Genomic DNA, 22022 nt, shown 5'->3' with positions numbered 1-22022 from the left:
TAATCTTATCCTCATTTTGAAAATGTGAGAATTGGGCACATGGAAGTGTAGTTGCCAAAAATCACAGAGCAAATCAAAGGAAGAGCTACCTGTAAATCTTACCTGTTTCTGTGTCGTTGCAATCATGCACTTCTCACACTTCAAACTCCCAACAATTAATCCTAAACCAAAGAACTAGAGTGAAATAACCTAGAAAAGCTCTTCTCTGAAACAATATGTATCACATAAATGTTGTTCAGCCTTCCCTATCCAATAATGGTGTTTGGAACCTACTGGTAGAGGCTTAGTAGATAGAGGCTTAGCATCTCAAAAGAATAGTGGTCAATTTTCAGCTCTTAATAAAATGGCTACTGATACTAGCACTAGCTAGGAGCACATGTTTTTATTTAAGAAACAAATTGAATGTTTTTATTGTTTAGCTACCAGTTTAAGACATAGACTGATAAATCTCATTTTCCTTAAAAAAAAAAAAAAAGCTGTGGAAAACTCTTTCAATAATAGTGGACTTTGCTTATTTCTGGGTCTGATCCCTTTTGTCATTAGACCTGAGTGGAGTCCCAACCTAATCATATCACTGCATGGGTAACTAAAACATACTTATGTGACCCAGATCAGAGCATAAGCCATACAATTTGATTTTGGATGTTGGTTTTATACATATATCTGTGATTAATTTTACTCATAAAGTCAGATGGCTCTTACAGCTTCACAAACCCACAAAAGATCCAAAAATTGTTATTCTCTTTAAAAGCTAGCCACAGGGCTTAAGGCATCCAAATTAAGACCAAACACACTTGGAAAGATGGCAGCATATGCAGAATATCAGCATTTTGCTAAATTACACTTTGTTTGCCAAATCATGTCCTTCTTTGGAGAACTGCCATCCCAAACCTGGAGGATGTACAAAGCTAAGGATTGCTGCTTTTTAAAGAATGGCAAACTGTTGTCAGATCATAAGATACATGAAAAAATACTGCCAGCTGCTCAATTTACTCAAACATTCTGAGACAGTACAGTGCAGATGAGAGGGCAGATTTTGGCTTAGGATCAGGAAATATCTTCTACTGGAATGACCAGCCTACACAGGAGAAGTCTGAAAAAAATGCAGGATTAATTATTTGGGCAAATTATGGGACACATATGTTTCCCATAACCTCAATTTTCAGATTTAGAATAATTTACCATAATTAAAAGCATTTCCCAGCTCAGGTCAAGACATCAGAGGTGCTAAAAAGCTGGTAACTACTAATGCTTTTAATATATTTTCTTCCTACTTTTGCTACTACTGGAAGTTACAGTGAGTTTTTTTTTTTCTAGAAAAAGAGTAGGGTAATGAGGGCCAGTGGGCCTTCACTAAAAAAAAAAGAAAAGAAAAGAAAAGAAAAAAAGAAAAAAGAAAGAAAAGAGGAAGAAGAAGAAGAAGAATTCCCATGGGGAGGAAAAAAATGGATTTTTGCAAGATTCTAGATTATTTCTTTATATTCATGTTAATTTCTATCCATTACACATACGATTTGATTGGATTTTAGCAGCACAGTATTGACTCTTATTCACTTAATTGTGTGCAGCTAGGAAATGAAATACGACAAAAGGATATGATTTATATGTGACACAATAGAACAAGGTTTTATTCTGCTTTTGTTTGTGCTAGATGAAGGAATAAGCTTTTATGGTGCCAGATTATTGGTATTGTTAACTACTTTGGAAACACAAGAGCTGACGTAAGGAAGGCCAAACCTGTTCCTTTATAGAAGTGTAGTAAGACAGAAAATCATTTTGTTGTCTGATAATTCTTCAGTTTATATTTCACAGTTAGATCTGCAGTAAACTGGAGACAGATTTGGTAATGTCACTTCTAACACTAATCCTAGAGGAAATAATTGTGTACCTGTCAGCTTCCTGCCACCAACATGGAGTATCACTCAATGGGCTAAAACCAAGCTACTGCAGAACGGCTGATTACCCAATCCAGAGTTGCACATATGCAACTGAAAACAGACTTTGGCACATTATCTTTCATATTTTTTTAATTTTTCTCCAAACTATGTAATAAGCTTATCTCTATTTTACATATATTGATATTCCAAGCACTTGGCTCATTAGTCTAATCAAAAGATGGGAAGACCACACAAATATATGGATTATTCAACAACCCTGACCCCACTCATTCACACACATGTAATTGCCCTGCCATTCACTCATGCATAGAAATGATCACAAAAGCAAACAATGACGTGCTCACTCATTCACATAATTAGTTAGTCACTGTTTCATTCACTTGGTTGACTCAGTCCTTCATACTTACAGGCTTAGACTCTGATCTCACTTTCCCAGTGAGAAACAGGAATAGTGCCAATTAAAATTCACTTAAGAGATACACAGATTGAGAAAATCAGAATTACACCCTCATCCGGACAGATACTGAACCTCATGAAACAACCTATCAGTGTGACTTGGAAGTATTTTCACATCTTAAGCAGAGCTTTGGTGCTGCACAGGCCGTGCCTAGCCATCTCTACTTCTCCTTTTTACTTCACTTGCTTTGAAAGCAAAAGAGGAGATTCTGCCGTTGTTATTTTTTAGTTAATTGTTATCGAGAGCAAAATGTGGCCTGTTAGGCATAAATTACAGACAAAGTTTTAACACTTACATAGTTGTCAGTTGTCAGCAATCTATCCTTCGTAAAGCATTTCTCAGCATCAGCCTGTGCAGACACTCACTTCTTTCAATGTTTTCTTGGCTAACGCTCAGCACATGTACCTGGTCACTAGAATGTAATGGTGCCAACCCATCTCCTGACCAAGTTTTGCATTGCTGTGTATTAGATTTTGATGTATAGCTATGTTTGTACTTGTACACACACATAAATCACAGTGATTTCTGTCATGAAACATGAAAACTCTTGTCACTTTCTGATTTTAGGAATGGAATATTATTTTCTCAGTTTTCTCAGAGCAGTAGCTTGACTTTTGTTTTACCATTTCGATCTGCAGAGATATATATGAGATAAACAATCATATATTTGTCAAAAAGACTGCCAAATAAATGCAAATCCTTAACAGCTAGGAAGTAAATGTATTGATAGAAAGTCACCAAAACAAATGGGTCTGTGTAATCCTTTTTTTAAATTTGCATTTATTTGCATTTATTTGTGGACATTTCCATCCAAGGCTAAGACTGAAAAAAAAGCCACCAAGTGGTGGTGGATAAATGAAGTGCTTGTCTTGTGTTTGAAAGGATCAGCATTTCGACTCCTTACAAACATGGCAGACAAGGAACAGGAATGGGGCAGCAGTTTAATGTGGACTTAACAAAAGCTGTCTGCAGCCCAGGCCCAGGTGATTAAATCTGGAAGATGCTATCATTTGAAAATGCTTCTAAATCATTAGAAACAGCCAAAAAAACCATATGCATATTCAAATAGCATACGTATTTCTGCTTTGTACACCTCAGGAAGAATATCTTTTTTCTATGACTCGTATAGACAGAATTTATTTATTGGATGGATGAGTAGAATCACATTTTACTTTCAGTTTAAACTCTTTATCATACATCTCCCTAAAAAGACTCTTCTGACAATATAATTTACTCTTGCTGCTAAGATTTAAGAGATTATCAAAATCTATTTTTAAGGTGTAGAAATTCTTGGACTTCTCCTGTAAATGCAATATTTTTTCAGTTTAACCAAGTCTGTGCTGACAAACAACAATTTCATTTTTAGCTTTATGAATTTACTGCTCTTGAGATTATAAGTTCTTGTGTATAAGCAACATAAAATGCGTGATTATCTCATTAAAAAGCTACTTGAAGTCAGTGCAATAGCAAATACCTTTTACTATTTCAGATGTCAGGATTAAACAGTACTAGGACAGGACTGCATCTTTCCAAGGAAAACGTCAAAAACAGGCATTTGATAAAAATCAGAGAGAAGGAGGAGGGGTGAATGATGCTGAAAATGAAGGCATACGCATGGAAAATTCACACAGAGATGGGAAGGTAGTCGTCATACACTTGGAGGAAATACTTCTGAGGGATGAAATGATGTACTGAAACAATTACATTTACTTTTACAAACCATCTGAATTATCATTACATATATACTGTGCTTAGCTATCTAAAGAAGTACTTCTGCAACCAAACAAGAATGCTTGATTCTAGTCAATGAATTTTGTACATCTGTCAGGGTAATTTAGCCACTACCACATAAGAAATTTAACACCCCAGAAACAGAATACTCAAAGCAAGCTCAGGCTTTTAATATGGATTTGGCCCAAAGGGAGACCATCCATCAACTCTTATTGAATGCCCACTTGAACTCTTTAAATTTGCAGCTTTTTCTATATGGGCAAACCTTTCCCTGCAAATAGAACACCCAACAATATCATATAGCTCTATAGCCAAATATGCCTGGAAAATGGGAATGGGTTATGGGATTTAAGTTCTCAACCATATGCTTTCATGGTAGTTTTGCTAAGGTCGTGTAGTCCTTAAAATGATTTGAATACATCAGTAAACACAGGCATAGGTAAAGAATAAAGAGGGAGGTGAAGAACAACCACACAAGAATGAGGAATTATTGAATTAATTTTCTTATATAGTTCAAGCAACCTCTGTGACCCCAAATTAAACAAAAGTAGATCCTTTAAAATGAAACCTTTATGTATGAATGGTTTTTAAAGTCAAATTAATTTCTAACTGAAATCAGTGGAAGTCAATTAATCCCTCTAATAAGTTGAAATGGATGATCTCATGCAGTAGGCTTTATCTCTGCATGTTAAAAATAAGTTAATAGGAAATTTGTTCCATTGCTTCCATTTTAAATTGAAAAAAGTCTAAAAGCAACAACATTGGAGTTTTCCTTTCAGCAACATTTCTTCTTAGCTGAAAATATACTATCCTCTGTAACAGTGTGTCACAGTTTGAGTTGATTTTTTTGTGACACTCTCATGTCTACCTTTCTTGTCATGCGTTCCCTTCCCTGAAATGGAATGTTTTTAAGTTAAAAATCTCCTTGAACTCAGTGTGATAGGGCTGAGCTAGTCCAATATGCTGAAAACACTCACACTCTGCATAAAACATATTACATATGAGACAAGCATCCAATGAAAAGTCAGGTGGCTTTAGTTTACTTGGGGAAGAACTGATGCTTTTGCAGACCTAAGAATCAGCTGCATGCATTATCATTCATAGCATCAGATGCAGACAGTCCCTAAATGGCATGGAAATCTATGTATTCTAGTGTAATGGCATTTCAGCAAATCTTTATAATCTGTTTAGCAACATGCTTCTTGCTATACATTGTCTTTCATGCAGTCTATTTAATTTTCAGTGTTCTGGCATGGGTACTTTGAGACAACCACTCCACCTACACTTGATACCGGTTGGCATATTTGCACTCTTACTGTATGTACCTCTCGATTTTGTTTTGGCCCAGCATGTGAGTTTGCAGCTATCTGGGTCCTGTGACAACTGCATCAAGTCATATCAAAACTGCCCATCTGGTTGCATGACAGCGAAAGAGTCCACAACAGGAATAATTTCCTGCTATTCTAGCGGGGATTCTTTGAACGTGGGCTCCTTTTGGAGGCATACCTTCAGCTGCAGCTCTGTGCCCCAGTCTTTCCCCTCCTAGACCCTAGTGGCTCAGGCATGTGAGGCACCAGAGCAGGCAAGGCCACAGTGCTGCACTGCAAACAAGTGAGAAATAGGCTATTTTGCAGGGCTGCATGGAGCAGGAGTCTCCAGCACAGTACATGAGACTCGACAGGTCTGAACAGCGTTCGATTCGGTGCATGCATGTTATGTCTTAGTGACTATATTTCTTGGTCTCTTAATCTAGCGTAATGGACATTGTGTTCACAATTATGTTGGCTAGTTACATGATTGCTACATCCAGTTCTACAGAGAAGCGTGCAGTAAAACCAGGAGTCAGAAGCAATTTGTGAGACAGGACACAAAGTTGCATTTTCTTCAGGGAAATCAGCCATAAGTACCGTAAAGATATTATTGGAAAAACATTTTGAAACAATGTTTATCTTAAAACAGCTAGGTAAAAAACACACAGAACTGCTTTTTAATAATAATGTAACAATGTAACAAGAGGCCAAATCTTTGTAAAAAGGGTATATACTAACTTTTACTATGTAGTTACTGGATCCGATAACAGTTTAACACTTAGACACCCATTGTTTCAGTCTGTGCTTTTAGTTTTGTACGTACACTTCCATATAAAAAATTGTACCAAATTCACGTGGACTAAAATTCAGGATTTGAGGCACAAAACAATCCCAGGTATCAGGAATAGTATTAGTTTTAGTTAGTCCTAAAGACCTAAAAGTTAGTCCTAACACAGATTAGTGTTAAGAATAGTGTATGGAAGACACATCTGCCAAAACAGACACGGAAAGTGTTTAACACAACAGCAAACCATCTACCTAAATAGCCTTTCATGTTATTAGCAGTACTAAAGGCTTTGTACCAAGGTAAAAAGTAGGGGAGCGTGGGGGTGGTTTTAACAAGGACGAGGTGTATGTCTTCTTTCTCTCCTACTCAAAGAGCAACTGAGCTCAAGAAGAACCAGACTGAATTTTTTGAGGCTACATAGCTAGTATGTGACATCCACTGGACAGCACCACAGAAGAGACCCACCACAAAATAAATATATTACAGGGGTAAGCGCAAAGGAAAGCGATACTGTGATGTAAGCTTAAAATTATAGATTCAGCTAGCAGTACGCCTACTCTGGGGTGCTAATGGTGGAGGCGGCCTATCTGCGTTTTTCCTTAGCGAAGCAGAGAAAGACAATGCAAAATCTGACTGACATTTGTGGCTACTTCAGGCTGAGGCACAGGCTAACTGATTTTGCTCAATTCTCCCAGTCAGAGGGAAGAAATACCATGCAATTTTGACTACAGTAATCAGCAAGGAAATCATTAAATAATAATGACAAATGCACAAAGAATAGTCTATGCCTTGGAAATATCACCTTCTCTGAGCACTGAGAATCTTTAAAATAAATCACTAAGCTGTTAATTTTGCCCTGTAGAGCTGGCCCTCTTTTTCTGTGTAGTCATATGCCACTTTTTAAAAAGTGAAAAAAGGCATCTTACTACACTCCAGTGTAAGCAATCATAATTAGGACTGTCTTGTGACATTGTTAAACAATTATTTTTATGTTTTACTTCATATTAACGATCCAGCACCCACCAATCATTCTACTATTTTATTTACATACAAAAACATAAACAAAGATGTCTCATTTGTATATTGGGAACAAGGAAACAACTCTTTTACAATGTATTATCTATTAAAAAGACAAAAGTTTTCAACAATCCAGAGGGTGCAAACCAAATCTGATACTTTTTTCCGTGAGTTTGATATTAATTTCATTGTCATGCAATATATATATTTCTTCAATATTAACCATTTTTTCAAAAGTACTATTTTTACATGCTGCCATCAGATTTCACTCCTTTCAGAATAACTCTTTAAAATACCAGATCTCATCATTCTTTCAGAAATTTCTGTGTTATTTGTCTAAAGAGCTAGTCTAAATGTCTTTTCATGAAGCTGACCCTTGTGCAAATAGATGCTGTTTAATCACAAAAATACAGCAGAAACAGAAAGCCGCTTGGGTGGTTTACTCTGTGAGAGCAGAACGCCTATAAGGAGCTCGTTGCAACATTAAACCCCTGTGCGCAGAAAAAACAGCTGCCAAAATCCTCCTGGTTATTTGAAACAGACTGAATGACTGATCAGAAAATCTGTTTTTAAAGAGTTCCTCTTGATGGAGATTCAACTCCTTAAGAACCTAAAACTGAGCTTAAGTGGGAAGATAGTTTTCCTGCAATGCAAAACGAAAAACAACTCCCTTTCAAATGTGTTTTATTTTCTTATAAGTATTAGTTTCTCTTATTACAGATGAATTTCTTTCTGTGTAAGACAGAAAAAAAGAGCTATCAGTAATGAGGTTTAGATCACAGCGTAGCTTCTGTAATATTAATTTTTCCTCCATGTGACCAATTATGCTACTTACATTAAGTTACCCTAAGCTTATTTAAGAATTATTTATACTTTCTGCCTAGAAACAGATCTCATGAAGTGCAATTCCAGCAACTAAAATAAATTATAAATTCTAAGTTGTGAAGTGACTGGGTAGCCATTTTGGTGGTGGCAGCCATCTTGGGGCAAAATAGATTTAAATAGCTGAATTTCCAGAAATGATGAATATTTTACAAATATGACAATTTTAATAAAATCTTTGAAATTGTCAGCCACGCCACTGAGTTAGAACAAGGGTGTGACAATCTATCACACTGACATGGGACTATAACAAGAAAGAATTTAAGTTGTACATTTTTACAAATGAATTTACAAATAATAGAGACATTAACATAAAAATAAGCTTTAATTGGTAGAAACCTCTTGTAAAGGCCGAAAGGTAGCCAGAGAACATTCAGTGCAGGAACACCAGCTCTTAAGATTTCTTTGCAAGCTTCATAGGTGATGAAAAGAAGCTTGGAAATTTCAAATACTTGTACACTGAAAGACAGAAAAAGTAAAAGCACACGAATACATCATTTTTAAGGAGGAAAACATCAAGCCTCATTTGACTCATAAGCCAACTGAATGATGTGAGGTTGAGGTTGGGCTGGTAATGTTTTCACAAGAGCTTTTTATCCCCCTAGGACTTCAGTATGGCGGTGCTGCTCATTTTTGGAGCTTCACCCAGGGGTGAAGTGCCTTCCCCGAAGATTTATGAAGTCATTCACAAGGCAGGGGAGAGCTGGTATTTGGTAATGAATGACAGTGGGAATAGCCTGTGAAAGTGAGGGTATGGCTTATGCCCCATTCTACCTAGGAGGCCGTGCTAACACAAGTCACACAGGAAAGAGATACGGTTGCGAGGGAAGGTAAAAGTATTGCATGAGGAAACTTGTCTTTGCAATTGTGTTTTTCACTGATTAATGAAGTGAAGAATGGAGTGACTGAGATCCGAGTGAGATGACAGAAGAGTAAGGACGGATCTTCACGATTTAAACACAACCTTGGGAACAAGATTGATGAGCGTGCTTCACAGATTAGAAAGGAGGGAAAATGATCGCAGCCTTAGCGGCTGGAGACAGCATTTAACCAGCAACATGATCCAAGCCTGATGCGGACACCTTGCTACTGCTGTGATTTATTACCAGCCCCAAAACGGTGTAGGATTTTGAGAGACATTACAGAAACCTTTCTGGACACAAAGCACCAGGCACAGAAAATCGAGCGGAAGAGCCCGAAACACACACAGAAAAAGGGCAGAGGTCTGTAGCGTTTGGGTAAGTAAAGGTCAGACGACGTGAGACGAGGGTGCATCACGCAACTTTGGAAAGTGACTCAGCCAGCCGACATCCGCCAGCGAGCGGGGGCAGGGGCTGCGCAGAGCCGCCGCACGTCTCTCACCGACACCCCGGCTCGCGGCACAGGCGGCTCAGCAGAAAGGGGCCAGGTCGCCCCACGGCCGCCTCGTCTCAGCCCGCAGCTGGCCGGGACAGCTCTTCTGACCGAGCCTCGGGAGACACCACGGCTTTTCTCTTGCGGGCCGGCCCGGGGGCGGGGGAGGATAGGGGGGCGCGGGAGCCATAGGGAGGGCCGGGCGGGCTGCCCTGCCCGCCGCTGGAGAAGCAACAGGCGAGGAGCGGGCAACACGGCCACCCGGCCCCTCTCCGGGCTGCGAGCAGGCTTTGCCCCTCCCTCCTTTCCCACAGAGACCTCCTACCCCCTCCCGCGCGCGCCGCGGCGGCGTGACTGTTAAAACCGTTACAGCTCCCACTTTCGAACTGATTCAAACTCGGCAGCGCCGAACAGCGCGCCCCTCCCCGGGCTCCGCCGCCCTCCCGCCCTCCACGTGAACCGGTCGAGAGTTTCAAGCCTCCCCGCGCCCCGCTGCCCCCTCTTCCCCCCTCGGAGGGGGAGGCGATGCCGCGGCACGGCAGACGGGGGGCAGGGGAAGGGACAGCGGGGGGACCGAGGGGGGAAGCTGGAAACTCCCCGTCTCCCGCCGGCAGCGCGAGAACAAAGAGCTCTCCCACCCCCCCCCCGCACGTGGGGAGCGAACCCCCCGCCCCTCTCCCCGCCCCTCGCCGCGCCTGATTGGCCCGGGGCGCCCCGGCCGCGTCCATCCAATCGAGGCGGCGCTCGGCGCTCGCCAATGAGCGCGATGCCGATTGGGCCGCCGCGTTTGGCGCTCGGTCCGGGAGGGTGAATCCGGCAGCCGGAGCCGGAGGGGAGGGAGCGCGAGTGAGCGAGCGCGGGCGGGCGGGCGAGCGGCGCGGAGCTGGCGGCGGAGCTGGCGGCGGAGCTGGCGGCGGCGGCGGCGGCGCGGCAGCGCGAGGCCAGGGCGGGCGGGCGGGTGAGTGAGTGAGCGAGCGAGCGACACCTCGCGGGCTTCAGGCGCTGGCGCCGGGAGCGGCTATTTATAACCGGCTCCCTTTGTAATGGGGGGAGGGGAGGAGGGAGCGGGCGGCGGGGAGGGGGGTTGGGGGGGGGCGGTGGCTGCCGCCGGGCAGCCTCCGCGGGGCGGGCCGGGACGGGGCGCGGGGGGGGGAGCCGGTGGCCGGCGTGGGGTGGCGAGCGCGCCGGCCGGTGACAGCTGGAGGGGAGCGGCATGGAGTCTGTAAGTGCCCTTTGTCTAAGTTGGCTCCGCGCAGCCCGGCCGCAGGTCGGCGAGAGGCGGCCCGGGGGGCGGCGGCGGCGGCGGGAGGGGGGGCGGGCGGGGGGCGGCCCGAGGCGCCGCGCTGCGCGGGAGAGGCGGCGTGGAGCAGAGCCGGCTGCTTGCCTGGCGGCGTTGGGCGCAGTGTTGTTGAAGGATGCGTGGATTTTTCAGCGTGTCCAGCAAGGCTTCAGAGCGGCTGATTGACACCCGCGGAGAAATCCGCGCCCCCCCCCCCCACTCCTCCCCCGAGAGAGGTGGGCGAGCGGAGTATTCCTCCCTCCCTGCCTGCCTCCCGCCGTCCCCGCCGAGGGGTTGGGACAGGTCCGCTTCAGCCGCGTGGGCTCCTCGTCTCCCGGAAGCTGCTGCCCGGCGAGCCGAGCCCGGCGCCCTCCGGCTTGTGCATCTCCGCGCACTCGTCCTATAAACTTGTGCTTGTTTGGGCACTCTTTTCCCCATAGGTGTTTCCTTTCTTCCTCCCCCTTCCCCCCCCCCCCCCTTTGCCTTTGAAAATTCTTAGTTCAGGAAGAAAAACTATTTAAGGGGCGGGGGGGAACCTGCCAGACCGGCAACTCGAGTGAACTTCCTAACGGCGAAGGGCACCGTTTGGCTCTTGTTTTCCAGAGCGCTGCAAGAAAGTTTGTGGGGAGCTGGAAATTGCGATTTTTAGCTCTAAGGCTGTCAAGCACGGGTGTACAGAGCGCTTTCAGAAACCAGGGTGTTTGGGAAGGTGTGAAGGAGGGTACTGGACAGAGCTGCCCCTCTGCAAAAAATGTGTGGTTAGGTGAAGATGAAGAAATCGGTGCATTGTGGCACCTGGCTTATGTATTTGACATTAACAGGTATTCGTGGTGATTGAAAAATTATTAGTAGCACCGAAAGAAAAGCAGTCGGTGGATATGTGCAGTGGGAATAGAATAATTAACTGGTACTTTGCTTGAAGTACTTTCTCTAAGTTATGAAACACTATCCTTATTGGAGCTAGAGAAGAGTTTAACTAGGAAGTTGGAAGTTTAGATCCTTGGTCTCTTTAAGAAAACTGTACAACAGTTTTACACAAGGACGAATCTATCTTGTAACAATTGAACAACCTTGTGTAAGTCTAGCAACTGTAGTTCCAACTATTATGAGTTTGATTCTTACCGAATATATATTTCAGTGAAGAGTTTTCCCAGTGCAGGTTTCACTTCTTAGGATTACCTTGTAGATAGTGTGGGTTTTTTTGTTTGTTTCTTTGTTTTTTTTAAGGGATTGGCCCGTTCAGATTCTTGATGTGATTTGTAAAAATTAAAAGGTCATTCGATGTTTGTCCTCACTGTCTATATCAGATTGAGAGTCCAGGTAATGTTATTTGCAGTAACAATAAAGCATCTTCAGGAGGGTGAGTATTATTTCAGCCCAGTGTACAATAACTACTCTCAGTTTAGCCCCTTAAAATGTGAATGTTTAAGGCCGGTAGAGACCTTCAGAAAGCATGCTTCCAGTGTTTTAGGAGATATGGCTAGAAAGTTTTGTGTGGTGTCTTGAGTGTCTTTAACTTCAAGATCTAATGCTTTGCTACTTGGTTTCTTTTAAGCTTCTTACATCAAAAGGGTTATATTTCTTGTTCCAGAGTTTAAAAAAAAAGAGAGAAAAATACATTTTTTCCTTCATTTACGTGAAGAAGGAAATTAAAAGTTAAACGGCACATGGGGAGAACTGTGACAGTAAAATGTTCCATGAGGTGATGACAGCTATTTTGTTCTGAAATTTTAAAACAATTCAAGATTCTAATTTAGGACAAAATTTGGAAAAAACACAGGGCAGTTGTTTTTTTTAATATGCAACTTGATCCTCAAAAGTGATAGACACTGAAAATTCGTATTGTCAAAAGGTCATAAAACATGTTTGCTGAATTTACAATGAACTAAAGTGATGGTGTGTAAACTTAGGCCAGAGACTTGAAATTCAAGCTGGATTTTTTCCCTTTTGCTAGAATTGCCACCAAGCTGAAATATGGTTAGTGATTTTGTTGAAGATTGCATGCCAGAATAGAATTATGTTTGTTCTATAACATTGCAGCATTCAAAGGTGCAATGTAAGTATGATCATGCACTTCTGCTTATCTGCAAAGAGACTTTGGCTTAGAGAGAGGAGAACTTTGCTAGTGCGTTAGCAAAGGCACCAACTGCATATGTTGTGAGTGCAGGCTAAACGTCACTTTTTGTAAAGCAGCTTACGTCAGAATAAACTACATCTAGCGTCTAGTGCGCTCCAAAAATGTTCCCAGAAAAGTTGGTGCCTTAAAAAATTCCTTTTGTAATTAGTCAAAAAACTCTGTTATTTTTACAAGAAATGTTTACATTTACAAGAAGATTCTACTTCTTTAGCTGCATATATCTTGTATACATTTTAATAAATTCTCAATTTTAAAGTTAGAATTGGATGACAATTTTAAATGCCATATGACTGAACAGAGAAGGTTTTAATTTTAAAAATGGCAACAATACTGACAAGGCATATCTAATAAATGTTTGCTTTGTATTGTACTCAAGTGAAAGCACTGTGGGAAACTTTAGTGGAGGCTATAATATGAATGTTGTGTGGTATCTGTAGTTAGCATTTATAGATGCAGTGTAACTGAGTCGAGCAGAAGCATCTGTGAAATTTTAGGAGGAATAAAATTGTCCCCAACAGAGATGCTGGAAATCTCAGGAACAAGATTTGCCTTTGCTTGGATTTTCCTTGCTTGGCCTTTGCTAAGCAAGGAAAATTTGAAAGTTCGCTGAGTCAGGTAGGTCATTGTTAGAGTTACCTGTCTAAGCAAAATACAGTTTACCAGATTTTAAAAATGTGAAAGGAATGGGTGTAGTCTGCATACTATGAATGTAATTCTTAAGGGTTACATTAGGTGCTTGAATAGCACCTACCTTTGGAAGCAGGACCAAAGTAAAAAGAAGCTAGCTGTAAGACAGTACTAGGAGGATTATTTTAATGGTAATTTTGCTACCAACCTTCTGTTCATCCTGTCAGAAAACTCTGTGGAGTGGTGCCAGGCTCATTGAAATGATGTCTAATTGAAGTGGCGTTTAGTATCTATGTGTAACTTGTACAGATGTTCTAGAATAACCAAATTAGTTTTTAAATCGACAAAGTTACTCCAATGCTGATGTAGTTCAAATGATAACTTCAGGTAAGGGGATATGTCTGGAGGAGGAAAGATGAGAAGAAGAAAAACCTTATATGAAAAGGATGCAGAACAGGGAGAGGCATTTTGCAGGGGAACAACAAAGATGCTGGTTCCAAGTTAACGTGCTTGGGTTTGTTTTTTTAGCTCTAAGTATATACCCAAGAGTTTTGCTAAGCTAAAGATTAAAAGGAAAACAGTGTTTAGAATTATTAAGCAGATGTTCTACCTGTCCTCATGGAAATCACTTGAAGACTTTAGAATGACTCAGTGTGTCACTGCTCACAGATAAGGTGAAACTAAAGACTGAAATTTGTTGAGGTGGGGGTGGAGGGAGAGTAGGGTCTACCAAGGTCCAAGCAAAAAACTGTGCAGTTGTTTTCCTTTAAGACAGTAGTGGCAATGCTGTTTTCTGTAACTGATAACAGGAGATATTTTGATTGTTAAAGACTTGTTCTGGTTGTACACCTAGATCTCCACTAAGATCTGTCAAACTGTGGACTTGAGTTCTGAGTACTTGGTGAAACTGAAAAACTAACCCAGTGTTACAATTGGAATATGTGTTTTGGATTAAAAAAATAAAGTAACATTAGTAAACTTGGGTAGGGGTTACTCTGAAGTATCTGAGTGATGAGTAAGAGTATCACTTGCATATAATATAGCCAAATTAAGCTCCTTTTAAAAAAAGGTGGAAGATAAAGGAATTCTGAAAAACATAAGAATTATTTAGCCATAGATTTGTAAATAGATTATTGTAAAAAATATATATATTTTCAGAGAAGATGATGTCTGTTAGATGTTCTTCCTATGTCCAGGAAAAATATACTTAAAAAAAAAAAGTCAAACTCTAATTTTTGGGAATGTTTTGGTTGCCCAGCTAAAGTGTGCGTATAGGATGTTTAAGTAATTGCATCTCTGCTCAATTTGTGAATAACACTGTCTTGTAAAAATTTATAATGTGTACTGTGCTTCCTTTCTAATGGTAGTGCTTTTAAGGTGGGAAGTCTCTGGCTCAAGACCACTTGGAAATCTAGTCAGATATGGTGCATATTCTAAAGGCTGCAGATGAAAAATAATGTAATGATGTGACTGGATCAGTGCAGTGCTGTCAACTGCTTGAAAATGTCACATAGTAGTACTGTCAAAGCACCTACTTTGGATGTATATGATTTCGTTAACAAATGAGGTAAAAGTGACAGAGAATGTACTGCCATCTTTCTGAATGCAACTAATGACTTTATTAATATGCAATTGTAGAAGTATTTCAGAATTTGCTACTTTTATATATATATATATATAAATATGGTGCTTGTTTAACTAATGTTGTGTGTGTAATTATGCAAGCAAAGTAGTAAAAGTTACAGTCCACAGCCTGGGCTGGAAAAAAAAAAGTCTTTTCAGGACTGTATGCAATGTTTGTCCTTTTTTCCCCCCCTCTCTTTAAATCTAGAGCCAGGCCTGTTTCCCTTGTCAGTTTGTGTTGCATCTGACTCCTTCTCTCATTTTTCTTTTACGTGGTTGGTTCAGCTTTTCCGTACCATGCATTCTCTGTTTCACAGTCTGCATGTTCAATTTAAATCCCAAAGCCATCTGATGTAATTTAAAGAAAAAAATTATTTGAAAGGAAGGAAACTCAAATCTTAACTACTCATACTTTTTTTCTTTTTTTTTTTTTTTAATGCTAGCTAGTTTCCTTTCCACGTTTCTTAGCACAAGTGGACCTGGCAAGCTTTATATTTCCAGTGTGTAGATGTCCGATCTCATTTTTATTAGTAAGATTAAGAAAAAATTAGGGCTGGGACTTGGATTACTTTTTTCTGTAAGAAATCAGGCAGACGTGTTGCAGATACCTGACTTGCAGGCATAACTAAACTATATCAGATGGATTAAAATCTTAAGGTTATGCTTTCTCTGATTTTTATGATACAGTTTGTAATTGGGCACAGCTTAAAATCTATCCTTCACGATAACTTCTTCCAGCTATGCATCCACCAGTTTGTGCTGTATTTCTAGTGGGTATTACTAATGTGTTTACTGCAAAGTTAAATCTACTGTTCAACTCTTGGAAGAGGAAATTGACAGAAGCTGTTTTACACTTGAAAGTAAAATGGTTTATGTAACCACCACTGGTGTTCAAATGCTGCCTTGAAATTGGGAGGCATAATTTTTTCCCAAAGCCTTGGAACTATCCATAGTTCTCTTCCATAGCCTAAGGGAGCAGAGTTTTTTCACTAGATGATTTTTCTTTTTTTAAGATTAACAGTTTCTCATTAATTTTCCCCTTTAAATCAAGCTTCTGGAAAAGTAGCCTCTTTAGATTAAATACAGCTTGTAAAGAAAAAAATACTTCTTGTAAGGAAAGAGCAATGTGCTGTTGGGTTAATCCTCATATACTTTTTAGGGAGATATGGATGCTGTGCATTAGACTCAGTTATTCTGAGAGCTTTAAAATGAGCATTGACTGAATAACTAATTTGGTTGCTTTCATCATTAGAAGCTCATTGCTGACTTTTTCAGATCATTGGCAAATCTACCAAACACCTGTTAAGCTCCAAAATTTTTTCAGACTGTTTTGCAATAAATTGTGTATGAGGTTTCTGCATACATGGAAGTGTAATATCTTTCAAAATTTGGGATTTTTCCCTGTGCAAGGAAATAAGTATGGAAAAGCAATTGTTGCGTGGCAGGGTTTTTTTTTTGTTGTTTACTTTTTCCGTGTGGAGTGTGGGGTTTTTGTTTCTGTGTGGATTGAGCTAAAGAACCTTTGGCTGTTTTAGAGTAAAATAGGTGTGTCCATAAAAACAAGTTAGGGTAGAATTGCCACTGCACTTTAAATTCACACCCTAAATTATTTTGCCTGTGTAGGCATGCTGTAAGTGCTCCCAGCACTCTTTCTGCCAGGTTTATCAAGGATATCAAAAAGTCCTTAAATTTTAGGGGATGGAGCTGTTAGGCAACAGAGGTTGTTTGGAATTTGTGTGGGAGTTGTATCTTTTCAAATAAATTAGACAAAATGTATCCTATGGCATTCTATTAATGAGTGTGAAAAGAGAAATTTGAACGTATGAATTTAAAATGTAAGCTGTATGGCTAAATCTTTACTTTCTCCTGACAAATAATCAGGCTTGGTCTTGTGTAAGGGATGTGGAAATTCATGATTAATTGTGACTTGCAAAGGACGTATCAAAATCAAGCTTCAAACTTTTTGTTGCTGTTCTGATGTTTGGTTTTTTAAAATGTTTTATTTATTTTTGATCCAATAGTCTTACTCATACCTGTAAATATAGTTAAAGCTATTTTTACGTGCAAATATCCAGGTAAAAATAAATGGTTACACTACCTGCTGCATAGTATTTTGCTGATGTCACTCAAACTGAAGTGAGATTTCAGTACATTAGTTAGTGCCTGTTTTGGTTTGATGTTTAATATTGAATAATGCAGTTGTCATCTACCCATCTGTTCCCTGTCACCCCGAAGTGGACAAACAGTTAAACGTATCATTTGTATTTCTAAAACAGTGTTTTTCTAAAAATAGCAAATGTTGAAATGTTCTGGAAGAGAATAATGGTGGGAATTAAGAAGTTTTATCATTCAAATGATAATTCCTTACGAGGTATTTAGTAATTACATGTTGTATCTGATTTTTGTTTTTCTAAGTCCTAAAACTGCAAGGATATAGAAAAAGATCTTTATTTTTGAAGGGAAAAATACCTTGAAAAGTTACAGATTTGCATACGCAAAGTGATTCAGCACTCTAGTAAAGATTTATCTTTTCCTTTTGCCAGCTGTCTGACAAAAATATGTACTGCATTAGTTTTTTGTCCAGTTGCTGTATTGGTTGAAAGATATGTATTGGAAACCTAATTATTTCTATTGAAATTTTAGTTTGCTATTAACTAACCTAACTTCTTATTTGTTTTTATCTTTATTAAAGAAAATGAAACTGTGAGAAGTAGCCTTATCATTGTTTTCTGACTAATAAATATTCTAAAGGAAACTCTCCTGTAAAAATGAGGTAAATTAAATAAAGTTAGAGGCAGTGCTCAGGCTGCTGCCCTCTTCTTCAACTGGTAGAAAATCTGAAATAAGTTTAGTTTTTCATACATTTTTGTTGTTGGATCTTTTTCAGGTACTTTATGTTGAATCAACTAGCTGTTAGTGCTGAAAACTTTAAATGAAGGATTTTGTCAAGAACACTTGATTCTTTTTTTCTTCTTTTTTTCCTCTTCCTTTTTTTTTGATGTTTGAAGCAGATTGATTAGCTCTTAATTATTTTAGATATGAAGAACCAGAGACTCTTTTGGATAAGTTTTCTAAAGTACTTCTGGAAGGTCTGGGTTTTTATAAACTGTTAATTGCAAAGTTATTATTGAGTTTTTAATATACTGACAGATAGGATAAAGGATTTTGACTAGCTGGTTGTTACTTTACTTAGCTAGTTCCTAACCCAGCAAATAAAACATTCTAAGGTAAAAACAGCAAGAAGATAAATTAAGATTACTCCTATTCTTCCAGGAAGGAAAAGGGAGTGGAGGAAGGTTTCCTCCTCTTTCATATCCAAGAGCTGCTTGACTCCTCATTCTTCCCTTTCTCTGCTGCATGCCCTTTGGTAAAAAGAGAAAGTTTTTTGGCTTGGGCTTTCTAATATCTGCCTGGTCAGTTTATGATGATGCTAGAAACTCTTTCTGAAGAAAATTCGAGTAGCTTAGTGTTAAACAGTCTGTATGAATGTACTGCTAGGGGAGAAAGGAAGAATAAAATACTGTGAGGGGCAAATTAATATTTCTTAAAATCAGATGAGGAGCATGACTGAAGAAAACGTGAGTTATATGAGCACCAGAACCAAGACTGGCTTCCTTCCTGTCTTATGTGTCAGTAGCTGAACTCTTCTGTGATTTACTATGCAAGGAAAGCAGTTCAAACAAGCAATATGAGTTTCAGTATGCATTGAGCACATCCAGAAATTGATCTACAGGCTTGGGCCCTAAGTGCTTTCACAAGGAGTTAAACATTGAGTGTTTAAGGCCATGGTTTCACAGTGTCTTTAAGTAGAGACAGCAGGACTGAATGCTCAGATTCTTCTCCAATTGAAAAAAGTAGTTATTCTTAGCCAGAGGACTTCCTTGCTTCTGTCACTGTCTGGCTGCAAAAATACTTGTGCTGTCTTGAGGGAAGGGATAGCACAGATGCAGGAACAAGTGACAGGTAAAAGAGCTGCTTTCTGTAGCAATGTCAGCATAAAGTATTTGTGAAACTCGGAAGTCAAAGTTATCTGCCTCTTCATACAGCTTTTGTGTGGTATAATATTTGGGCAACAATAGGAAACTGTGTTTGAAGGGATGCATTTAAATGTTAAACCTTGACTAGAAACAATGAGTGGTAAAAGAAGGTAGATACTGTGCTCAAGACAAACAGAGGTCAGGAGTTTGGAAGGGAAGGGAAACAGGGGTCTTACCAAATCTGGAAACTGGACTGAAGGTTAGAAGACATAGTATCTAGGATAGGAGCATTCCCCAGTAAGATTTAGGAGTGCAATGCAGGAGTGTAGCTACTATAAACTAGCATACGTAATTGCATTACACGGGTGGAGCAGACAGCATATTTGTCAGTGAATCTTCACAATTGTGGTTAACTGCAACGGCACTGCCTAAATAGGAATCGTAGGAATCGCCTGCGATGCTTGATACATCAGTAATCGGAGTCCAAGGTGGTGTTTCTCCCTAGTAATTGTTTTAGTTTTTCATGAGTTCCCTGACTTTTATTTTTTAAATCATGACTTTACACTGAAGCTTTTCATAAAGCTAGGGTACTTGCTTTCTTCTATGAATATGTTACAGAAAACATACATGATTAATTATCTCTAAATCTCTGTCACGTTTGTTTTGTTTGCCATTTGCATCAAAAATTACTGCAGAGGATGTATGCAAAATGATGCCATCAGCCTTGTTCTCATAGAAAGGCCAATCATTTGAAGGAAATTCTGATTACACTGCTTAGCTCAATTACAAGGTCTTGCCTATATTATGGTAATTTAGTAACTGCTCCAACTAGTTTCAGTTTTGAGAATAATACTGCAAATAAAAACTCTTTACAGTTAGGAAGTTTATTCAGTATCTGGATTCAGCAAAGGGAAGCAATATGAAAAAGCACGTAGAGTGAAGTGGACTGCGAGTTTTGACTGCAGCCAGTAGTTTGGCTGGATTAAGTATACTGTGAAAGTATACTGTTAGTTCACTGACATTTGCCCATGTATCTGTAGCAGAAAAGGGAGTGTACAGGTTTCGGGGTCAGTAGCCGCTTGATCAGTAGGATTGGATGTGGTGACCAAAGCATGGATTTGCCACGAAGGGGTAATGTTTTAAGCTTCTTTTGAAAGAGGGGAAACATGCAGAAGATTATTCTTTCTAAGAAATATTTGAAAAGGACCAGTTTAATATGCACAGAAGAGTAACTTCAAAACTGGAAATAAAAATTAAAGTAATGGTTTTCAAAAAAAACTTGCTATTGTAATGTGCTTGCGGAGCTACTGAATGTTTTTAACGGTGTAAGGGTTGACAAACACAGCAAAAGGAAGCTACGCTATAGCTTAAGGCGAAGTACAAATGACTGGAAAGAATCTGGGAATGAAAGCAGCAAAACGAGCTGCTGATGAAGTGAGAATAAGCTCCTGAATGAGTACCTCATAGGTAACCTTAAAAGTGGGTAGAAAATCTTTGAGGTAGAAAAGGGAAAAATGATTTGGACCTTTACCTCTTGCTGAAATCCTTGATCAAAGGATACAGAAAAAATATTTGAAATCCCTTGAGACTATGCTGAAGGATCAATTAGGAGACATTAACTTCAGGAGCTGCTGGGATAATAACCAGGCTAGGAGGAGCATTGTGCTGGGGAAGAAATAAGTGAAGAGGTCAGTCTCTCCAGTTGTGGGAAAAGTAAGTCTCAGAGTAAGAGCTTACTGATAACTTGGGTGCTCTTTCGCCTGCTTATTGATAATCTTCCGTGCTATCTTTAAATCTACTTAAAAATGAAAAAAAATGAATTTGAAATCTGAAAAATATTTCAGATATTTAATGTTTCAGGGTAAAGATCAAACTCCTGTTCTGAAGAACACCAAGAGCAAAGTAAAGTTGTATTCACTTAAATGATGAAGTAAAAGGCTGGAGGAGAATGAAACTTGAAAGGAAACAAAGGTTGAGATGTAGGAGAAGCAGAACTCTAGTTTCAGGATAGGGAAAAGTCTGCTTTTAAGTTCTTCTCAGCCACTTTCTCCTTCACTGCATTTTTATTGTCTTTTCCTTCATCTCTCTAGTCCTTCCTTTTCTGGAACCTCCCCCTCACCAAGCTATGTCTCCCATACTTCAGAAATACTTTGTCTTGAGTGAGACAGCCTGTCTACCTGATGGATTAATTTAGGCAGTGAATAACTGGCTTTTGAAGCAGAATTTGCAGAGTTACAGCTCTCTAGGTGACCCTGCATGAGCAGGGGGTTTGGACTAGGTAATCTTCAGAGGTCCTTTCCAACCTCAGCCATTCTGGGATTCTCAGCCATTCTCTGTTCTAGTTTCAGAAAAAAAATCATGTTCTTTCGCCCTGTCTAGCTTTAGAAGGAAGGCTGTGTGAAGTACTTTTATCATCTTTTTTTTTAACATATTGGCAAGTTTATGGAGAGTATGTAGCACCCTAGTTAGGCTACATTCTTAAATGTAGAAGAGCTTTCCTAATCTTTTTTTGTTGTAGCGATTTGTAAGAGGCGGAACTGAAGGTTCCAGCTGTGCTGTTAAGCAGAGAAGGCTTATTTCAAATGAACAAACAAGACTGGATTGTAGTGGGAAAGGAGTGTGTGAAGCAAGTAGTTCATGGCATTGTTGAAGCAGATAGTGCAATATAGCAAATGTTTCTACTGATAAGAGCAGTCCCTGATTAGGCACAAAACTAGAGTTCAGTTTGATTAAGCTTTTAAGCATTTTCATTCACAAACCATTATTCCCTTAGTAGTAGTAGTATTTTCCAAATTGTACCTATAGCTAATAGAAATGTCAAGCATTTTAGAGTGCAGTGCCGATCCTTTTCACCTTCTGAAATATTAAATCCACATTTAAAAGACAAGCAAACTCATAGCATCAGCAATGTGATCCTTGGTTTTGAGAATGAGGTATCCAGTTC

At 39.7% G+C, this 22022-nt stretch overlaps 1 protein-coding gene across 21 annotated transcripts in view; it reads left to right on the top strand.

Annotated features, from left to right (window-relative positions):
- Positions 1 to 8880: 8880 nt before the first annotated feature.
- The window catches only part of EZH2 (enhancer of zeste 2 polycomb repressive complex 2 subunit), a 59606-nt gene continuing 46464 nt past the window's right edge, over positions 8881 to 22022 (top strand). For 7 of the 21 annotated variants that reach the window (XM_068936060.1, XM_068936055.1, XM_068936049.1 and 4 more), the window contains exon 1: positions 15026 to 15045. In XM_068936060.1, the coding sequence (XP_068792161.1) occupies positions 15041 to 15045 (5 nt within the window). In that variant the 5' untranslated portion in view covers positions 15026 to 15040. Of the gene's footprint in view, positions 9321 to 10189; positions 10282 to 10573; positions 10658 to 15025; positions 15046 to 22022 lie in introns of those variants that run through there. The other 14 variants (XM_068936061.1, XM_068936056.1, XM_068936046.1 and 11 more) reach the window with 9 other exon arrangements.

Source organism: Struthio camelus, chromosome 2 (assembly GCF_040807025.1).
Source record: "Struthio camelus isolate bStrCam1 chromosome 2, bStrCam1.hap1, whole genome shotgun sequence".
NCBI classification, from domain to species: domain Eukaryota; kingdom Metazoa; phylum Chordata; class Aves; order Struthioniformes; family Struthionidae; genus Struthio; species Struthio camelus.
Note: the sequence above shows the minus strand (reverse complement) of the source record. Positions and strands in the feature narration are given on the sequence as shown.